Source organism: Colobus angolensis, unplaced genomic scaffold (assembly GCF_000951035.1).
Source record: "Colobus angolensis palliatus isolate OR3802 unplaced genomic scaffold, Cang.pa_1.0 Scaffold439, whole genome shotgun sequence".
NCBI classification, from domain to species: domain Eukaryota; kingdom Metazoa; phylum Chordata; class Mammalia; order Primates; family Cercopithecidae; genus Colobus; species Colobus angolensis.
The window spans coordinates 876296-896195 of record NW_012117810.1 but is presented as its reverse complement, the minus strand read 5'-3'; the positions used below and the strand labels follow the sequence as shown (position 1 = coordinate 896195).

At 44.9% G+C, this 19900-nt stretch overlaps 1 protein-coding gene across 3 annotated transcripts in view; it reads right to left on the bottom strand.

Annotated features, from left to right (window-relative positions):
* The window catches only part of CADM3 (cell adhesion molecule 3), a 30277-nt gene extending 11403 nt beyond the window's left edge, over positions 1 to 18874 (bottom strand). The window contains exons 1-2 of one of the 3 annotated variants that reach the window (XM_011957176.1): positions 18591 to 18851; positions 628 to 729 (exon numbers count right to left, since the gene is read on the bottom strand). In XM_011957176.1, coding sequence (XP_011812566.1) covers positions 628 to 729; positions 18591 to 18672 — 184 coding nt within the window. In that variant the 5' untranslated portion in view covers positions 18673 to 18851. Of the gene's footprint in view, positions 1 to 627; positions 730 to 18590 lie in introns of all 3 variants that reach the window. The other 2 variants (XM_011957175.1, XM_011957177.1) reach the window with 2 other exon arrangements.
* Between the last annotated feature and the right edge of the window lie 1026 nt (positions 18875 to 19900).

Here is a 19900-nt window from a genome sequence, read left to right as displayed (position 1 = left end):
TTACAAATGTAGGCAATGAGGCAATGGAGATGCAATGACTGCCTAAGCTCATTGTACTAATTTGAGTTAGAACTAGAACTCTGTTCCTGCATCTTTCAACACGGTGCCCTTTTCAATGAAATGCTTCTCAAGTCATCATCTAAATAGAGCCTTAAAACCATGATTCTGAGATTAGTGTACCAGGGACTGAGCTGGCTGAGTAAAGTTGAAAGTGATATATTCCTAAAACCTCTCAAATGGTTTGAGAAACCTTTCATTTACCGTAGCCACGTGCCAATTTTTGACCAGTCATCCCTTTGTCCCTGGTTCCCTTTGAAGAATTCTACCTTAGATTGTGTCTTTCCAGAACCTCTTTATTCTTAGTAATATATTCCCCTGGAATCATTTTATTTTTGGAAAGAAGTGTAGGGTGTACAGAGGTCTCTGTACTGGAGTAAGGGAAGAAGGAGTAGGTGCAACAGAATTTGGTGGTGCAGACTAAGAACTAAAATGTCAGATGGAAAGGAGAAAGTGCTGTGTGGTAATGAGAGGAGTGAGAACATGTGGTGAAGGCAACATGAGTGGGAGAGGATGTGAGGATGAGTGAGGGAACTGAGGGACATTGAGATGAGGGGCCTGGATTCTCACCTTGACTGGCCAGCATGTCAGGGCTGCTCCAGACTGTGGAGCTGATGGCCTCGTCGAGTGGAGCCAGAGTTCCCAGCTCCAAATCCTGCTCCTGCCAGTAGCCTGGGGAGAGAATCTCCATCAAGCATGAGCCCTACATGTATCCTGCTACAGTGTGGGGCTCTACTTTCATTGCTGGGCATGTGGGAAAGTCTAGGTCCCTATGAAAAATAGGTTCACCAGGATACCTAAGAGAAGGTAGTTTTCTCACCAACGGGAGAAATTAACTAGAGTTCTGAAAAAGGAAGTGACCTTTTCTCTGAAGGGGTGAATTAAAGGAGGATGCTAACTTTTTATCAGTCAGTCACAGAACATTAGTGCCAAAGAGATCTTAAGAGTTCATCCAGTCTAGTTCTCTGACTTTGCAGATGAGGACAATGAAACCCTTAAAGGTTAAAAGTGACTTGGTGAAAGTCACTATAGAAAAATGAAAGACCACCAAAGATTTCTCATTCCTTATCCAGAATTTTCTGCTCCACCATACGATTCACTAAAATTACTACACATTTAATAATTGGAAAATACTTTCACATGTAATCCTCTTAATAAACCTGTAAAATAAGTACAAGGACATTATCATTCCTATTTTGCAGAGTTAAAATAGAATGAAATGACTCGCCCAAGGTCATACAAATAGGAGACGAAGACTAGAAATTCAATGCCTGATTTTAAATGCAAAGCTCTATTTGTTTCAACGTGAGACTCCCGCCATTGAAGAAACAGATCATGGTAAGGGCTGAAAGTCGTATCATGTCTTCCCAGATTGTTACCTTCTACGGGATGCTCGAATTATCTTTTTTTCCTACTCTACCCCTAGCCCCTCTAAATGATTGAGTCTGCTCCTTCCTCTGGTACAACAAACCCTTTTTCCAGGGCCTGCGTCACCGCCTCACCTCTCTTCCTACAAGGTGGCTCCTAAACTCCTTCTTGAGGTACTGTAAGGAAAACTAAGGAAACTGAGAAACTTTCTTCCTACATTCCCCCGTAGAGAATTTTAAAACAATTCCATGCTCCCTTTGGCATCTACCTTACCCCTACCTGTCTGCTCATTCCTTTCTTGATTACCGGAATTCCATTTCCAAGAAATACCCAATGGCCTAAGTCCCTAGCCCAACCTGAAGAGGCGGAGGGACAAAGAAACCGGCCTTGCGACTCTTTTCAGGGTCTCCCGCCGCAGGGCCCCGAAGTAGCCAATCAAATGCGCAAAATTCAGTGAGCTCATCCGCTGCTGAGCAGAGCCCTGAGCTGCTACGTGTCGGTGCCCTGGAGTCACGGCAGAACTTCGCCAGTCGTCCCAGCGCGACCCAGAGCCAGCTGGGGAGAGGCAGGCGGGAGAGGAGAGGGGAGAAAGGGGCGCTAGGACCAAGAGAAGGCACGCGGGGGCCGGGAGTTCGAGATTACAAAGAAAAGTGGGACGTGGGCTTAGGGTCCCTGAGGAAGAAAAGGACTGGACTAGGGAGAGAATTGCCTAATCAGAAGCAAAGAGAGGCGAGGGGCCAGAGGAGAGGGGAGGGAGAAGACGAGGGGTACAGGAGAAAGGGGGGTGGAGAGGGAAGGGAGAGAATGGGAGGCCGGAGTGGGGAGGGAGTCAGGCAGGAAGCGGGCAGCGTCCTAGCATGGGAATGGGGCTCTGAGACAGCTGCGGAGGTTCCCTGGCTTCCATGGAGGCACCGCCCCTCTTCTCTGCTCCTCACAGACAGCTTCCAGGAGATTTCAGAAATTACTCTGTTCTTAAATGGGAGAAGCGCTAATGCCCAAATGCTGAGAAGGAGTAAAGCGGAGAAAACGGAGAAAAACAGTCACAAGTAGAGAGAAGTAGGCAGGAAAGGCGGGAAGGGGAATTGTCGATAAAAGAGAGGCAAGCAGGATGAGAATGAGAGAAGGAAAGGGGGCTGGGGAGAGGGTCAGGGCTGTCACATCCAGCAGGGGCTCTCCTTGAGTGCCTCCCACTCACCCTGCTACCTTCTGTGCACACGGAGGACGGAGGCAACCTGAAGGTGGTGAGTGCTCATGTTGTTTCTCCGGTTATGTGTTCGTGGGTGCCTTGTGCGAACGTCAGCACACAGTAGGGAACCAAATTGGTTGTGCCAAGGTGTGGGACGGCAGAGGGACAGGGAGAAGACACAGAAGAGTCACACTCAGCCCCTCGGTATTGGTGTCCAGTGCACAGTGAGTACTAAATAGGCCTTTGCTCAAATCAGTGCAGGAAATAGCCGTCTCATAACCATGGTATAGGACTTTCAGTTTGCAGCGTGGATTTTCAACCACGAATTCACTTAATCTCTGAACAAACTCAAGAGATAGGCAGCCAGAAAGAACTGCTTTTTACAATGAGGTTCAATTACTTACCTAAAGGCACACAAATAGCATACCTCTCCAGAATCCTTTCTGTCTCTGATGGTGCTTTGGGGGCTTTTTCAACATTTTATGTTTCTTACAGCATTCCAGTGTGATTTACTTGCTTAGTTATCAGTCTCCTCATCTAAACTATGAGCTGGTTAAGAGCAGGAGCCTTAAGTTATTCATCGTTGTATCTTTAGCACTTAGCCCATAGTGGGCTCTCGGTACATTTAATTGGCTCTGGTAATTCATTCAGCCACACTTGGCACTGTGCTATGTATATTGTGAATCAGGCAGAGCGTGTATTCTGTCCAACAGCATGGGCTTAGTCTTCACTCTCCTGCTTCTTCTTTCATCTGTGCTTTTTTCTGCATCCTCCTCAGTTGCTTTTCTCCTTGCTCATATTTCTTTCATCCCTCCCCTCCTCCTGCATTTCATAGGCATCTTTTTTCTGCATAGGATGAATAAGTGAAATAGTGATATAGATCATTCAAACCAAACTGAATTGTTCAGATGAGAGGACTGATAACCAAATAATCTCCAATAAGTGGCATATTTGGGATATGCATGATGTATTGCCTCTATGGGTTTACAGAGAACTCACTCTGATTTGTGGTGTCTTAAGAAACTGTAAGAGGTGGCTGGGTTTTTTTTCTTCCCCCGGGGGTGACATTTCTCCCTCTAATTTTGAAATGCGCTTATAATCTCATGTCTTCTCTTGAGAACTGACTCTTAATACGCTTGAAAGTTACCCTGTCGTTTTTATAAAATTGTAAGCCTGTATAATAAATTACGAATGGCCACTCCCCAGAGAGTGGATGAGTGATTATAATGCTATCAACAGAAACATGGATAAGTAGCAGGAATTATAACCTGGGTTGTGAAAGACTTGTACCTTCTTTGGATTCAGATTGTGTCAGTCATTTATGACATCAGCATGAATTCTCTCAATGAATTCAGACTGGAAAGGAAAACTTAGGAGTACTCTGAATGGGTGGTATGGAATTTGAAGTAGAAATAGGAGCTCAGAAGGAGCTTCTGTCATTGAGACCATACAACCATTAGTGAGAGAAGGCCCAGGCAGATCAGTCATATCGGTCACATTCTTTCCCTGCTTAGAAACCATCACTGACTCTTCACTCTCTGTAGATAATACCCAAAGTTGTCAGCCTAGCCTTCAAGGTCCTGTACAGTCTGATGCTGAGCTTCCTTTCAGTTTTGTCTTTTCTCTACTCCACTCACCCCACGTGCATTCCAGGCATGTGAAGCCGTTTGGAACTCTCTCTATGAACGCTTTGTTTTCCTGCATCCATTCCTTTGCCTGCAATAACTTTGCTGATCATGCCCTTTGCCCATCTTCACACGTCTAAACCTTATCCATGCATAAAGCCTACATTTTGGGGCATTTCCTTCCAGAAGTCTTCCCTGGTTGTCCCAGATTGAAATAATTCCCCATTTCTTTGAGTTACACACTTTATCTGCTTTTTCTTAAGTTATGCATTTCTTTCTAGTTTGTACTGCAAGTTTGACTTTCCTCCTAAATTATAAAGATTCCATACGTAGGGTCTGATGCATTTTGTATCCAGTATTGGCTCTAATATAGCATATTGCATATGGAAGTTGCTTAATAAATATTTCTTTATTAAATGAATCAGATACTAAGCATCTTCTGTTGTGAGAGTTAAGTTCAAAATCTGCCAGTAAAGAGGAAATAGCAAACCAAACAGGATATGAAGAAATAGGCCAAGGGAGATGGTAGACTACCCAGAAAACTGTAAGACAGAAGAAATTGGTACTTATCAACAGTTTCTATATGTCAGGATCCAAGTTAGTTACTGTATATTCATTATTCCAGAACAATCTTTTAATAGATAAACATGATTACACACATGTTAAAGCCAAGTTAAGAAACTTGTCCTTATGATGTATCTATTATTAGATACTGGGATAGGATGAACTTTAAACTTAGACCTCTCTGACCACAGAGCCCAGGCTTTCTGCACATCTTTACTACACTGTCCCCCTCTGCAGAATCATGTATTTTGTGTGTGGTGGTAGGGTAGAGCGTAAAGTGGGAAAGATTCCTCGTTGCATTGCTGGGCAGGGGTGATTCACCTAAATAATATTTGCAACATTCACCTGCAGTATGATGAAAATGACAGTATAGCAAATTGGAAATGGATGCCTGTGGTGTTGATAGTCCTGTGGTTTGTACCTGTTGAATTACATTTTTACTTGGATGCCTTAGTATGCCTGCACCTATACCTCTGGGACTATTTCATGGACCCGTAAGTGCCTTACCATGTGGGACTCTTTAGATAACCAAGCAAATGGCATGTTTAAAAAAAAAGTCTCTTTGTGTTTTCATAGCACTCTGGCACCTAGGCTGAAAACTAAAAAAATTATCTTCTTATTTGTTCTGAATTGCTTTGGAGGTTTCTTAATTCTTGATTTATTTGCTCATGAGTTCTAGTATCTTTAGGATTTCCAGCATTTTAAAGGACAAAGTAGCCCTTTCACCCACTGATTTTCTTCTTATTGATTGTTCATATTAAGAGTGGCAGAGGTGGGAATTGAAGAATTACTAATGTGCTTCTTTAAAGCAGCATTGGCACCTGTTATTCAGGTTTTCACTCATAGCACAGAATCTTACACATAGTAAGTGCTCAATAAATATTTATTGAATAAATAAATGAGTAACTCAAATAAATAAAAATGTATTGTCTTGAATTTAAGTAATTTTAGTGGAAAGTCTATGAAAGTCTGCCAGTGTAAGCCCTGATTGCTTGGTTTATATATTGTCCCTGCCGTGTCTGTTTTGGGGACCTACAACATATTGGCCTTACAGCCGTAAACAGGGTCACAGGTGCACATGTCAGATGGTGGAACAAGAAGACAGAGCTCTCCTGCATAACTGCTGCTGGCCTTGCCAGTGCTTGGGTCCAGAGTCCCAATTCCCTGACTGTAGAAAAAAACAGCTCCCTGAGTAGGAGTTGATGATGATGGTGATGATGATGATGATGACTCAGCATTTCTCTAACTCCAGAGTTAAAAATACTGTTCATCCCAGCCTACTTGTTATTCCTCACGACTACCATGACAGGTGGGTGGAGGAGTGTTATCTCCAAGGGAAAAACATATTGGGGGCTGCGGCCCAGAATACTGAAGGGACCCACTTTTAGAATGGTTTATCTACATCCATTGCTGGGCTCCTTGTCCAGATTATGTCATTCTCATTTTTCCCTAACCCCAGCTTCTTAGTGAATTCTATGTACAGCTGGATCACACACACAAGAGACTGGCCATAGCAAAATCAGAATTAGAACTCAGCCCCTGGAGCTTTTCTTTATGCTCAGACTGACAGTTTTCTTTGACAGTGAATGTTTGATTGTGCATTTGGAAGAAATCAGACCAGTTCCATCTGAATTCTGGTTTAGCTGAAAACTTCAAAATTTGGGGGAGTTGCTTTGACTTTAGAGCACAAAACGCTGGTCAGAAGGAACTCTGGACAGTTAACTTCCTTTTGTGGTTCTTGGGCAGCCAGCAGCGATGCCACATTTACTGAAGTCACTATGTAATTTCCTAATCTAAGACTTTGATCGCCTGAATGTCAAAATATTCTCTTACATCCTGCCCTCCGTTCCTTTCTAACTCTGTCTGTCCCCCGTTAAATTCCTAATTCCCTAATGGCCACGATATAACAGTGCAGTCAAATAGAAGCTGGCCATACGGGGTGGGAGTTATTCTGTCATCTGGTACCTTCTTTCTTTTCAGATACTATTTTTTCCTTTTTCATTTTTCCTCCGGGAAAGGCCTCTTGTCCCCTCACAGGCAGCAGGATCTCCTAAAGGATCTGCTTTCCTTAGCTCTGATGCGCTCCAGCTCACATCCACTTTGGAACTTCAGAGCTCAGTCACGCATCAGCTGCCTACCTCCCTGATCTAGGCCTTCTCTCCACCTCACTGCCCCATCCACCCTCTTTCTGGCTGGGCTACTGAGACCTTGCTCCTCCTTGTTTCCTCCCTCTATTATTTCTGTTGCTGTCTGGTTTTTCCTCCTAGAGTCTTGTTTATCAAGCAGCCTCTTGATAAACTACTCTGTCCCAGCTTTGCTTTACTCTCCTAGGAGGCATACAGGATATGAGTGAATATAGATGGTCAATAGGAATGGAGAACAGAATCTTCACTGTAAGAAGTCGTAACATGTGGATTAGCTGCTTAGCTTGGTAAAGCCTGGGCCAGAGATCCAGGATTTATGGACTGAGGGGTCCTACACTATTAGATTATCTAAGAGATTTAGATTTGGAAGGAACCTGTACCCAATCTGGGCTCAAACATGTTTATTATTACACCTTGGCAGACATCTTTTGGTTCCATCCTAAGGAGGTTAAAAATGAAAGGCTTTTGTTTTCTGCTTTGGGAATGGTGTGTGGCTAGGCTTTTCCAGGCTGAATGAGGAGGGAATCTTTTGAGATAGTTAGCTAGCTTGCCTGTGGTGGGTATTAAGATGGGGTTAAAATGAAAAGCTTATCTTAGAGTTAACCCGTGATTCTCACTGAAAAACAATTATTCTTAACATTTTTTAATATCCAAAGTTTAAGAGAAAATTCAAATGGTTTTCCCTATCCAAACTTTAAGGTATTATAAATACATATATTTTACATATTTCCTAAAACCTTTAAGCCAACTTGCATATCTGGTCATTGCCTACTGAATCCTAAGGGTGAGGGGTGGTTATTTCTAAGATGCTTTTGATTTTATGGAAGGATGGAACTAATGCCCTTTTTGACTCTCTATTGCCCAAGTTCAGTAATGCCTTTTTTTTCTTTCTGTTGCACCTAATTATGCCCAAAATATTCTCCCCTCTATGATTCTTAAAAGTGTAGATTTTTATAGTTGACAAGATATTAAGTATTAACTGGTCCAATCCTCTTATTCTAAAGATGAGGAACCACGGCTCAGAGAGGTTTAGGAACTTGAGCATGGTCACACAGGCAGTGAGTGAGACCTGTACTCATTGACAGTTTATAGCAGTCCTTGTGGACTGGCTAATTCAGTGATTAATTTGACACTAAGTGTGATTATATTTCCACTGACACCTACCCTTCCTATGCCCCATCTCCTGTACACGATACTGAGGAACTCCAGGACCATGGACCTTAAGAGAAGTAAGTCTACTAAATGCCCAGTAGGTTGGGGAAGTTGGATTATGATGAAGAGGGAGTCCCTGAAGATGGGGCAGCTGGCATCTTCTTACACTTCAGGGCTTTACTGGCAGGTTCCAGTTCACACAGAAGAGGCCATCAGGCAGAAGTCACTGCCATGCGCTTTGGAGCTCAAAAGGGTGACTGTGAGTACAGGTCGCATGTGTGTGTGCATGTGTGTGTGTGTGCGCGCTTGCTGGCATCTGCACGGTGAAGAGCTGAGGGAATGCTAACCTGATTGTGAAGCAGGAGACAGGGGCCAGAACAGAAGAGAAAAAAAAAAAAAAAAAGCAGAGGAACATGTCCTATTCTTGAGCTGGAGAGAAAAAAAATCTGGAGGCAGAAGTGGGCTTGTTGTAGGCTGAGGGGGGGCCCTTAGAGACTTAGTTAAGATTCCGAGGAGCAGAGACTGGGAAGTGGGTGGCAGGGAAGGAGGTGGGGACAGCTGTTGCTTTGATTTGCTATTGAGTCAGTGTTCTTGGTGCATTAGCACCAGGAGGGAGCCCTGGGCTGGCCCCCAACCAAAACAAGCCCCTCTGTAGCCAATACTGAGTTGTAGCAAGAACTGCAGTTGAGAGAAAAAGGAAGGGGATTCGATCCCAAAAGAGTCTCTTCCTTGCCTTAGCTGCTTCCTTCTGGGACTGGGCTATGTGCTGTAGACAAGCATTTGGTGTTCTGCCCGCAGAGCATGGGAGGGTGAGGTGAAACTGAGCACAGGGGAGGGCTCAGTGAGGACCTCTAGAGCACAGATTCTGTGCAGGTACTGACTCTCTTCAGCTGTTCTGGAGTAGGCCCCTGAAGACAGGATGATAACAACCCTGAGCCATTTTAGGAGTGTCTGTTTATCCCATCTCCTCATTCACGTCTCACTATGATCAAACACTTTAGACATACGGACACGTATGACTTGAAATCTGCATTCTAATGTAATACAGTCAGGAGGCCAGACTTTGAACTCTTAGTTGTCCTGTTAAACTAAGTAGAGGGATTTTATACCCTTTCCCTCAATTTATCTTGCTGCTTTCACACATATGTAATAGAACTGGGGGGGAAAAGTTCCTCATCTTAGGAAAGTACTTGAGAAAGGAAACATAACAGATTCAAATGCAGAATTCAGTTTAGCTCATTGGAAGGGTATGGGAAAATAGAGACTGGGAATGGGCCAGAAAGCCCAGAAAATCAGGAGAAATAAAGAATAGATTCTCTAGAGATGAAAAATCTCAGCCCAGGTTCCAACAGCTTGCTCATACTCTGCAGTACCTATCCCAGTGCCCCAATACCTGTCTGAGCGCATGGATGAATTCCCTTTCTCAGTGGGCTCTGTCTTGTTCTCCTATGCTCCTTACGTTGCACTTTAGATATTTCAGGCTGATGGCTTGGTGTGGTGGGATAACAATGCTGTGGAAAAGTTTAATTTGTTAGAAGTCAAGCAACAAAGCACTCATCTCTGCTGGTTCTGATTTTCCTGACTTGTTTTTACTGTTACCCTTCACTGGATGATCGGAGTCAAGGTGTGGATGACAGGTTCAGGGCAATGGTTAGGAGCATTACATGAAGAAAAATGTGTTCTGCTCTACACACCCACACTACTCTAGTTTCACTGATTCCCCCAATCCTAACTGCTATTTAGTCTCCCTACACTCTCCTCACTTAAAAAAAAAGTCTGTATTTTTAAAATTTCTGTATATTGTTTGCATTAGCCTCACTTTGTACCTTCCTGAGAATTTAACTCTTCCGTGAAACAGATACATTCTCCCAAGTCCACAGATCTCACAGTCCCCGAAATGGAAAATAATATTGTTCTGACAAAAAGAACTCTTATCTCTCTTCTTAAATTTCCATTGAGTGTCTCTTATTTGATGTGGGCAAAAACATTTTTGTTCCCTAAGATGGATGCATATTTTGACATGTGCCCCTCAACACACACACACACAAAACACTCTGATTCTCACTAATCATATTTCTGGGTTTTTTTTTTCTGACATGAACACACAGATTTTATTATGACCCAGATACAGAGTCCTTTTCACATGCCCATATTAATCAGAACCCCTTACTTCCAGAAAACCATATGGCTTAAACTCAAGAGATTCTCCCCAAAGCAGAATTCAGGCTCTCTCTCCTGCTCAAACTCCCCAGGAGAGGGCCAGAATCCTCTCCTCTCCAGGGCTGAGGCTCAGTCCATCTGTCACTGACATTGGACTCCAGGACTTGGAAACCAGAAAAGAGTTGGCATTAAGTGGCAATTGAGGATAAATGAAAATATGGGAGGCTCAGGGGCTTAGTGGTGGTAATTTTTATATTTGTGTGAGATTAGCAGATAGAAATTATGGGAAGAAACATATAATATGTATTTGGAAAGATCTCATCCTTAAGAACTACAGTAAGAACTAGTGAGTGCAATTGTTCCACTGTAATTTTTGCATTTGCTGGACCAAAAAAAAAAAAAAAGATTAGGAGCAGATGGTAAAACTGGCTTCTCATTTTATAATAACTCAAGAACTCAGCTCCAGGCTCTTCAAAGACTGACCACTATGCTAAGTTCCAAGTTACCTGTCATTGATGTACTTAATGAAATCAGAATTGGAAGCAAAGAGCCAGGTCATAGAAGGGTAAAAGTAAACATATGAAACAAAAATATGCATATTTCCAATAAAATCTGGTATCAGAAGTACTAGTTCTTCATCCTACCTTGCCAATATTTGGGAGTATCTGAAGAAAGGGGAGAAATGGATAATGGCTAGCCTACAGATGAGTGCCTGAGACATCAGCCTTCATTTCTTTTTCCTTTTTTTTTCCCTAGGGCAAGGTGATGCACCTGACCTTCTTGACCCTGAACTAGAAGTAAATGAGCTAAAGGTGCTTATAATTAGCAATCAATACACAATTAGTGTAAGTGTAGCTGGGGAAAGGGAAAATAAATCCTTAGAGAAGACAACATTTTAGTTTGTTCTTTAGGTTATTTAGCTTTCTTATTGTTCTCTTGGAGACTTCCAAGAGAAAGATAGAGAAGAGAAGGTTAAAGAATCCCAGGGGTAAGAGTTCACATTAAAGAATGACATATGTGCTAAAAAGTATGTTGAGATTTCTGTATTTGAGTCTTTTTTGAAACCTGCCTGCTCTTCATGAGAATAGGGGGCTTAGGAAGATGAGTAGATGGGAGACACTCCAGCTGTTACTATAACCCTAATTCTGTCTTGCTGAAGGCTCGCTCATAGAGATAAATCACTCTCATTACCTGTCCTTGAGGAATGAAGTTTCTCCTTGTTTCAAATGAAGAAATGAAAGAGGAGTCCTGGAAATTCATCCTGGAAGCCTGCCTCTTCCACTAGACTCTGCTGTAGGTCACTCATAAGTATTAACTATTATATTAACTTTTATCCATAAATTGACATGGGAAAATCAGCATTTAGGGGACGAGAAGCTTGTGTAGTTCTGATGTGATGTGAAGAACAGGCTGGCTAATCTAAGACTGACAGGAGCTGAGCACTGTCAGCTCCCTACCCCGTTTGATATCATCAGCTTATTGGAAGATACCCTCAGCATAGCAGAATACAGTTTAAAGATGCATCTACTGAGATATGGCCAAGGACCTGTGCTCTGGGAGAAGATGGTTATATTTAAAGCCATTTAGTTTTGCACAAGGTGGTTATGAAGGTGGGGAAGTTAAGTCAAGATTTTGATATTTGTTTTCTCCCGTATGTGTACTAACTAGGCCTAACCCTGCATAGCTTCTGAGATCAGACAAGATCCGGTGTGTTCAGGGTGGTATGGATGTATACTTGACACTTGTTTTCTATGCCTCTCATTTACCAGATTCCTCCATTATCTATTTTGATAACCCATTGTTATGTATTGTCTTTGCTAAGGTTGAAGGAAAAGGGTAAAAAAGCACCATGACGGGAAAGTTCGAGTTGGTTGTCGTGCTCAGAGTGCTGCTAAGAGGTACATGTTTATAAACTGAGTAGGATTCATTTTACATTCCACACTTATAGTGTATACAGTCAATCCTGCATATCTATGGGTTCCACCTCCATAGATTCAATCAACTGCAGATTGAAAATATTTTTAAAAACTGTGCCAGTACTAAACTTGTATAGACATTTTCTCCTGTCATTATTGCCTAAACAATACAGTAAAACAACTATGTACATAGCATTTAGATTGTGTATGGTATTATAAGTAATCTAGAGATAACAAAGTATACAGGATAATGTGCATAGGTTATATGCAAATACCACTCCATTTGATATCCAGGACTTGTGCATCTGCAGATTTTAGTATCTGTGGGAGGTCCTGGAACCAATCCTTCATGGATACCAAAGTACAACTGTATATGGTTATCATATAAGAGCAATACTATCTCAATCTAAAACAGAACTATATATAGTTGTATTTTTAATCTATGAATCCAGATATGACAAAACATTCAATTCTTTTGAGGCCATTTGAGGTCACTGTAGGCCACAATTTCCTGAGCATCTTACAAAAACCTTCTAGCACTGCTTTTTTAACCTAAGAATTGCTTGCCCTTCTGTTCCCTTCCTGCAGTTGATCAGATGGCTGTGAGGACCTCCTAGATCTATATCTCACAGTTTTTTTATGTGTTTGTGGAACAGGTCAGGGACCATAACCAAGAACATGTGTGTGTTTGTGGTGGCAGGGAGGGAGATTCTAGCCCTGTTCTGGGGACTGCACTGTGGTGAATAAGGAGATTATGAAACTTGGAGGTAAAACAGGACCATGGAGAGCAACAAGAAAAGCCTAGCGTGTCACTGTCGGGGGCTAGCACCATGGAGAGCTCAAAGCACAGGTATAATAGTTTGCTCCATAAAGAACAGGGAACTGGGATCATGGGGTAAGGCAGCCAGCTCTCAAGCACAGAAACTAAAAGAACAGACATCATGCTTCTATTAGGATCACTCTATGCTCATCACCTGCTCTCTCTGAAGTGCTTTATTTGAACCTGTCAGGATGATATACAGCCAAGAGACTGTGCTGAAAAATGAGGACCACCACCAGTCTCAGTTTGTCAACATAAGCCTCTGTGATTATGTTAGATACCTAAATACTAGTGGTGATGGAGGGGCTTTTAATGTGCTTTAGCTTACCATGAGTAAAATTAGGCCTATCTTCCAAAGACGGAACTGAGAGCCTGTGCTCCCTCAGAGACAGTAGGGCACAAGAAAGTCAAAATACGTATTTTTGTCAGGTAGGGTATGAGATGTATCAGACTCAGAATGTCCCAATGTATCCAAAATTGCTATAAGTAGTTCAGACAACCACACTAGAAGAGAGGTATAGAATCATGCCTCTTGTTCTCAGGATTTAGAAGTTTCTTTGTTAGTTGAGAAACTTCATGACTGTCTTAAGGGTTAGGAAAATTTTAGTAAAGAGAGAAATGATTCTTTAGTATTTGCTGCTTCAGTGAAAAATATGTACCTTTACTTCTTAGCATCTTAGCTTCTGTTGTGTAAAAATCCCGACAGATTCATATGTTCAAGCCTCCTGAGAGCTTGACTTCTCTGTACTGGAAGGGATGGATCTCCCTGTCATATATAACAGAATTGGACTGGGTTTCTACTTGGGCAGTTATTGGAGCCCCGGGCACCAGCTGGTTCTGACCTTATAAAAAATGATCACTGCTGCTGATCCTAGAGGCAGAAACAGGTCTCTAGCCCTGGAAACTTGTTCTTCTTCATTTTATGATGACATGGAGTGTTTATACTTAATCTGAGCAAGTTCTTAGAAACAGAATCTTTTTCTGATGGCTTGCTTCTCCAGGGTCCTTTTCTGATGGTTTGTTTCCCTCTGTCTTTTGTAAGCATTTCCACGGGGATTGCTATTCTCAGAGATTAAGGGTGGACCTCTAAAACATGACCTCATACAGGAAACAAAATATTCTAGTACATGGGCCTATGGTCAATGTTAAACATGAAACATTATATTCTAACATGAAAAATAAAAGAAGATATAATTACCAAAACTTTATAATAACTGAACTTTTCACTCAGTAGTCAGTAAGGAACTGGTCCAGTCCACAGCTTGCTTTCAACAAGAATCTGGAACCTAGATCACCATCCTTAGGTAAAATTCCATTACAGAGAATTAGATGACAAAAAAGGGATTGTTGAGCCAGTATGCAGTTCCACTGGAGTAGGAAACAACAAAGAATAAGACTAGTCACAGCCCCAGGGGTTTTCTTTCTCTAGTGATATTTGTGAAGATTTTTTTCCTACCATGTGATTTAAGGAAAATAAACTTTTGATCCCATTTTACATATTATTTGGACTGCAAGAAAGTAGTAACATCAAGAAGTACCAAAATCAAATCTAAGAATTTACAGAGCAATGGCACAACCTCTCAGTTATTTCAAAGTAACCAGAACGCCAAAGAGATGCTGTCTGTGGAAATTTATGGCTGCAGAACTATGAGTCACTCTCTCCAAGTGAGTAGTGAATATCTCCAACAAGGCACTCTTGCAATTAGATTTGGACCTCCTTTCTTCTTCAGTTGGAAGAGGAAGGAGAAAGAGCCTAAGGGTAGTAAGCTGGCTCATTCTATCAGTCTAGGACAGAGGATTTTGAACTGTGTGGCAGAACCCCGGGTAGTTCTTTAAGGGTCATAGGAATGTGTAAAAGCCAGTAAGACAGGGAAAAGGGATATAGGTCTTACTTCACTATTTCAACAACAGCAGTTCTCCTTTGATATGTTTTTCTCATTTGTTAAAAATGTCTCACATCTTTGTTTTAAAAACAAAATGGGAAAACTCCTGCCCTAGAGGAAACTATTAAAACCAACAGTGCTATCCAGATCTATGGAGAAGCTTAGAATAGAGTGGCATAACTGCTGGGTAGGCAGTTGACATTACATAGGTTAGGACCTACATGAAACACACTGATTCTTCATGGAGTTAACTAAACTCTGCTATATGAGTGTCTCTGTGATGGTCTTAACTTTTTTGTGCCAGAAGATGCACATGTCTAAAAGGAGAGCATATCCTTCCCAAGAGTTACAGCTGCAACTAGGAGGAGAACAGGAACAGAAACAGAACAGTTACAGCTGCAACTAGGAACAGAAACTGGATGGAGTCGATCTGCCAAACAGATCTGTGGACAGCACTAGAGCGAATGCCTGCTGGACTTCTCTGGCACATTGGGCATGATGTCCTCACTGGGCATCTGGCCAGGGGGCTGTAGAATGGATGATAGTGGACAGAGGTCATTGAGAAGAAATAGATGCCCATGTGTGGGGCAGCGCAGTACAAGGTTAAGTTGCTATAAACTTATCTGAAACAAACAGAGGCTATCTGTCTATCTGTCTTTACCCTAGGTCAATTCACAGAGTGCTGGAAATAACTTGAGAAGGAAGAGCCCAAGAAAGCTGGTCACAGTGTTGAATACTGAGCTGTTCACCAGAGAGAGGACACATTAAGTTCATAGACTTGAGTCCTCCAAAGCTAGAATTGTCAACCACAGTGAAAACTAGTGGAGAAATGTGAGAAGGAAGGGCGGATGGGACATTCTAAATGTCTTACCTGTTCCTGAGCTTTTGGCACAACTCTCATGGCCAGTCTTAGATATCAGTTGCTTTTCCTCTCAATCCCTGTTCAGCCTTATGAAGCTTAAGAAATTTATGCTGTGCTCCAGGGGACGATATGCCCCAGCAGCACATTAAGTTTGTTTTCCTTATTCTAAATGGGAAAAGATATGATACCACAGCACCCTTGACAATTCAAGCATCAGCATAAGAGTATCTTGTCCTTAAACCTTCACACCACATCTCTCATAGTTTTGGTCAAACATTACCAGTTAAGTACATATTGCCTAGTTTTCTTCCCAGGGGCCCCAGGCCAACTCAGGGGTACTAGACACATGTCCATAATCCTGTGCAAAATAGTCTTCAGGATTACTATCTGTGAGCATTAAATCTATGCATTTACCTCCCACCATCAGCACTGGCCTTCTTAGATCCAGAAACTAAAAGATAGAATTAATTTAAGATAGAAGATACAGTGGTTATGTGTCATGCATCAGTGTGTCCTGAGATACTGCACACCAGACAGATGTCCATTGTCTGTGAAGATAATGCTCTCCAAGGAAAACGATGCTTGGTTTGACTCTTCTTTGGAAACAGACCCCTCCTGTTCGTCTCCCACTTCCCACTTCTCCTCTGGAAATTCCCCATTTAGAAGTTACTGCTTTCCACTGTTTCTCTCAGGCCACTGCTCTGAAACGTATTTCTAAATATGAGGATACAACATTTCTCTTCCTCTCAACTTTAAGCCTGAATAGGGGCTGAGCCCCCAATTTGAGGACCAAGAAAGAAGAGTGTAGTCGGTGAAGAAAGACTTGGCTAGTATACTGATTTACTCTAGTCTATAGTGTTTTTACATCTTAGAGTAGAAGAGCTCACAGCTTTCTGGATGACGTCTTTCTCTCTTTTTGGGGCCCAGCCTAGCACCATCAGTTCCCATTGCTGAACGGTTGCAATTTGGATCATATTTGCCTCTCGTTATAAAACTCAGCACGTTAGAAAGGCCAGGGGCTGCAGCTGAAAGTCAAGGCCTAGTAGGAGGGTCATTAGTGAGGCACAAACACCCAGCAGCCTCTCTGTCTTGCACTTAGCCTGCTCTCCCCAGAGACTCCCTTCAGCTCCTCAGTGAGTGGGGTCCTTAGTGCAGTCCTCTGGGAAGGGGATTCCTAGTAGGGGAAGGAGAGGCTGCTGTCTCTGTGGTGACTAGGGCGGGAACTCCCTTTGGAGAGTTTGATGGGTAGAGGGCGCGGAAGGAGTCAGCCAGCCAACTATAGGGAGGGGATCCCCAGGGTCCCCATACCAGGGGAAGCTCCTTTATCACGATGGAGACAGGTCTGAGGGAGGTCAGGCGAGGTAGAGCGATTATTCCTCCAGTACCCTGGCTCTTCGCCTGTTTTCCTCAGATGAAATTCTCTACATCATCCTCCCCAGTTTCAACCCCTCCCCTCTCCACCCCCGCCCCGCCCTGTGCCCATCCCTGCTGGCCACTGGGTCCATCGCCCAGGAGCCACCTCCCCTTTCTCCTCCCCTGCGGTTCTTTCTGTTTTTCGTTGGCATCTGGCCGGGCATAGCCACCACCCTCCCCCTTCACTCTCCCCACTTCCCTTTGCTCCACAGAGGTCCTGTTCCCTCTCCCCCTTCCTCCATCCCAGCCCTCCTCCTCTTCTGACAGGGACAGGGCGCGGGGAGAGGAGGATGCATTCCTTTAGTTTCTTCACAGCCTGCCCTCCCTCCTCAGGGACCTGAGGCTGGGAGCTGCGGCCCCCTTCCGGGTTTCCCTACACGCTGCCCCTATGCCATCCCACTAACCGTTAGTAGCCTTTAAGAAAGCTGAGGTGCCCCCACAGCGCTGACCTACATAGCCCGGCCCAGGGCGGGAGGGGCTCTTCCCCAAGTCCCCTCACCCCTGGCCCCGCCTCCTTTCTCCCCCGACTCCCTTCCTTCATCTCTCTACCATTAGGAACCAAAGAAGGTTTGAGTTCCAGGCTGGGGCAAAGGGGCTAGGTATGCTACCCCCCCAAATTTGGGAAAATCAGTGCTTAGCCTGGGAAAGCTTTGGGTTTCTCATGCATCCTCCTCCCCAAATATCTTGATTCTTTCTTTTGCGCTCCCCCCCACCCCCACCCCCACCCCGCCTCTGCTCCTGTCTGGATTTCTTTTCCCAGCTTCTACCACTGTCAGGGATATTGCCATCCTGGGCCCCCTCCGCCCTGTGTTGTTGTTTTGCTCCAAGGATAAGGGCCCCCTTTTTTGCCCACGCCCCCCTCAGCAGCCTCACCCAGACCCCCTTCTCTGCCCACTCGGAGCTGCGCCGCGGGTGGCGGCGGGGACGGGCGGGGGAGCAGAAATGTTTGCATACAGCAGTTTGGGGGATTGCACTGGCTACCCAACCCCTACAGACATACATACACAAACACCCGACACACGCCCTGACTGAAACAGCGACAAATCTCACTCCGCCCCCAACACACACTGACACAGACATACACACAGATACTGACACAGAAACGCAGAGCCAGACACCAACACAGACGCGCGCGCACACGGACAGCAACACATCCAGACCCGCGGCTGCTCCTAACGGACATCAGTCCCGAGAGCCAAATCCCGGTGCACACGCAGACACACGCTCGGTGGTGTACACAGAAGGGTGCACACGCCGGCACACCCACAGTCCACCGAGACACGGATGCTCAGAGACAGACACAAGGGTATTAGCAGCGGCTGGTGACTTTAACCCCGGTTCCAAACAAAGCCAACAGGCTCCCCCCGCCAGACTCCTGATCCCAGCCCCCGCCTCGGGTCACTCCCCTCCTCCCCAGGCGCCGCCCCCTCCCTCACTCACCGTCCTGGGAGAGGTTGGCCCCACTGGGCGCCCAGCAGCAGGCGAACAGCAGGAGCAGGAGCAAGGCGACTGGGGCCCCCATCGCGCTTCCCGGCCGGCTCCCTGGCTGGGCGCTGGCGAGCCTGAATCCCCGGGGGCTGGGGATGGGGAGGGGGTGGACTACGACGTTGACCTAAAGGGCGCCCCCGAGCTGCTTCGGAGCCCGGGGCCGAGGTGGGGACCGGGAGGGAGCCGGCGCTGCTGCAGTCGCGGGGATTAAATAGGGCGCTCGGAGCAAACCATTTGGTTGGAGGTGGAGGGGGGTTGGCGGGGGGTTGGGCTGGTCGCGGGGGGGGCAGGCTGCCGCATTCCCCACTCCCCCCACCTCCAACACCCCCTCCTTGCCTTCGTGGTGCCTTCCACCGTCTCCCCCGGGAGCTCTGCCAGCCGGGCTCGGGTGTGGATCAGAGGGAGGGAGCTGGCTCAGCAGTGGGACCCCGCGCTCACCCCTCTTAGGCTTGGGGTGGAGGGAGGGGAGTCGGACAGGGCCATGGGCCAGCTGGCGAGCGCGGCCGCTGCAGGCCTGGGCAAGGGCGTGCCCACTAGCCTGAGATCCTCCAGCTCCGCCCTCCATCCTTTGGCAACTGGGGATCCCCTTAAGCCCTGGGGTCCCCCACCAACCATGTACCCAGGGACATCTCTCCAGTGGATAACTACTAACTCTCAGCTTTCTCCTAAACACTAACATCTCTAATTCCTCTTACCCAGGAGCCCATAGTTATCTGTCCAGCAACAATTTGTGGCCCCCAGCCTTAAGCCCTGGGGTCCCCCTATCAACAAGGTATGCAGGGACATTTGTCCAGTGGATAATTGCTAACTCTCATCATTCTCGTAAAAGCTAACATCCCTAATTCCTCTTACCCAAGAGCCCATAGTTGTCTGTCCAGCAAGAATTCGTGGCCCCAGGCAATCTCCCTTGAAAGGCATCTTCCAGCAAACTCCCAAGCCTTGGGAACCAATGTCTCCCTCAATCTCACTCAAGGAAATAACTCACCCTCTGAAAACATGATTTCACCCCAGACTCTTGCCCAGTCTGGCAGCCTAACAAAGCAACTCAGTCGTTTTCTTTCTTAACCCTCCCTATTCTATCCCTTTAACCCCCAGTCCTTTTCTCCAATATTTTTTCTTCTTTCTTGATCTTTTGTAGGATCTTGCCCATCTCAAGTTTGAGTTAGTAAGGTTCATGGATGAAGAGTCTGATCTAGAAACCCTCTAAGGACCCCTGCATCTGTGACCAAAGCAACTCTCATTCCTGAGGCCAGATATAACAA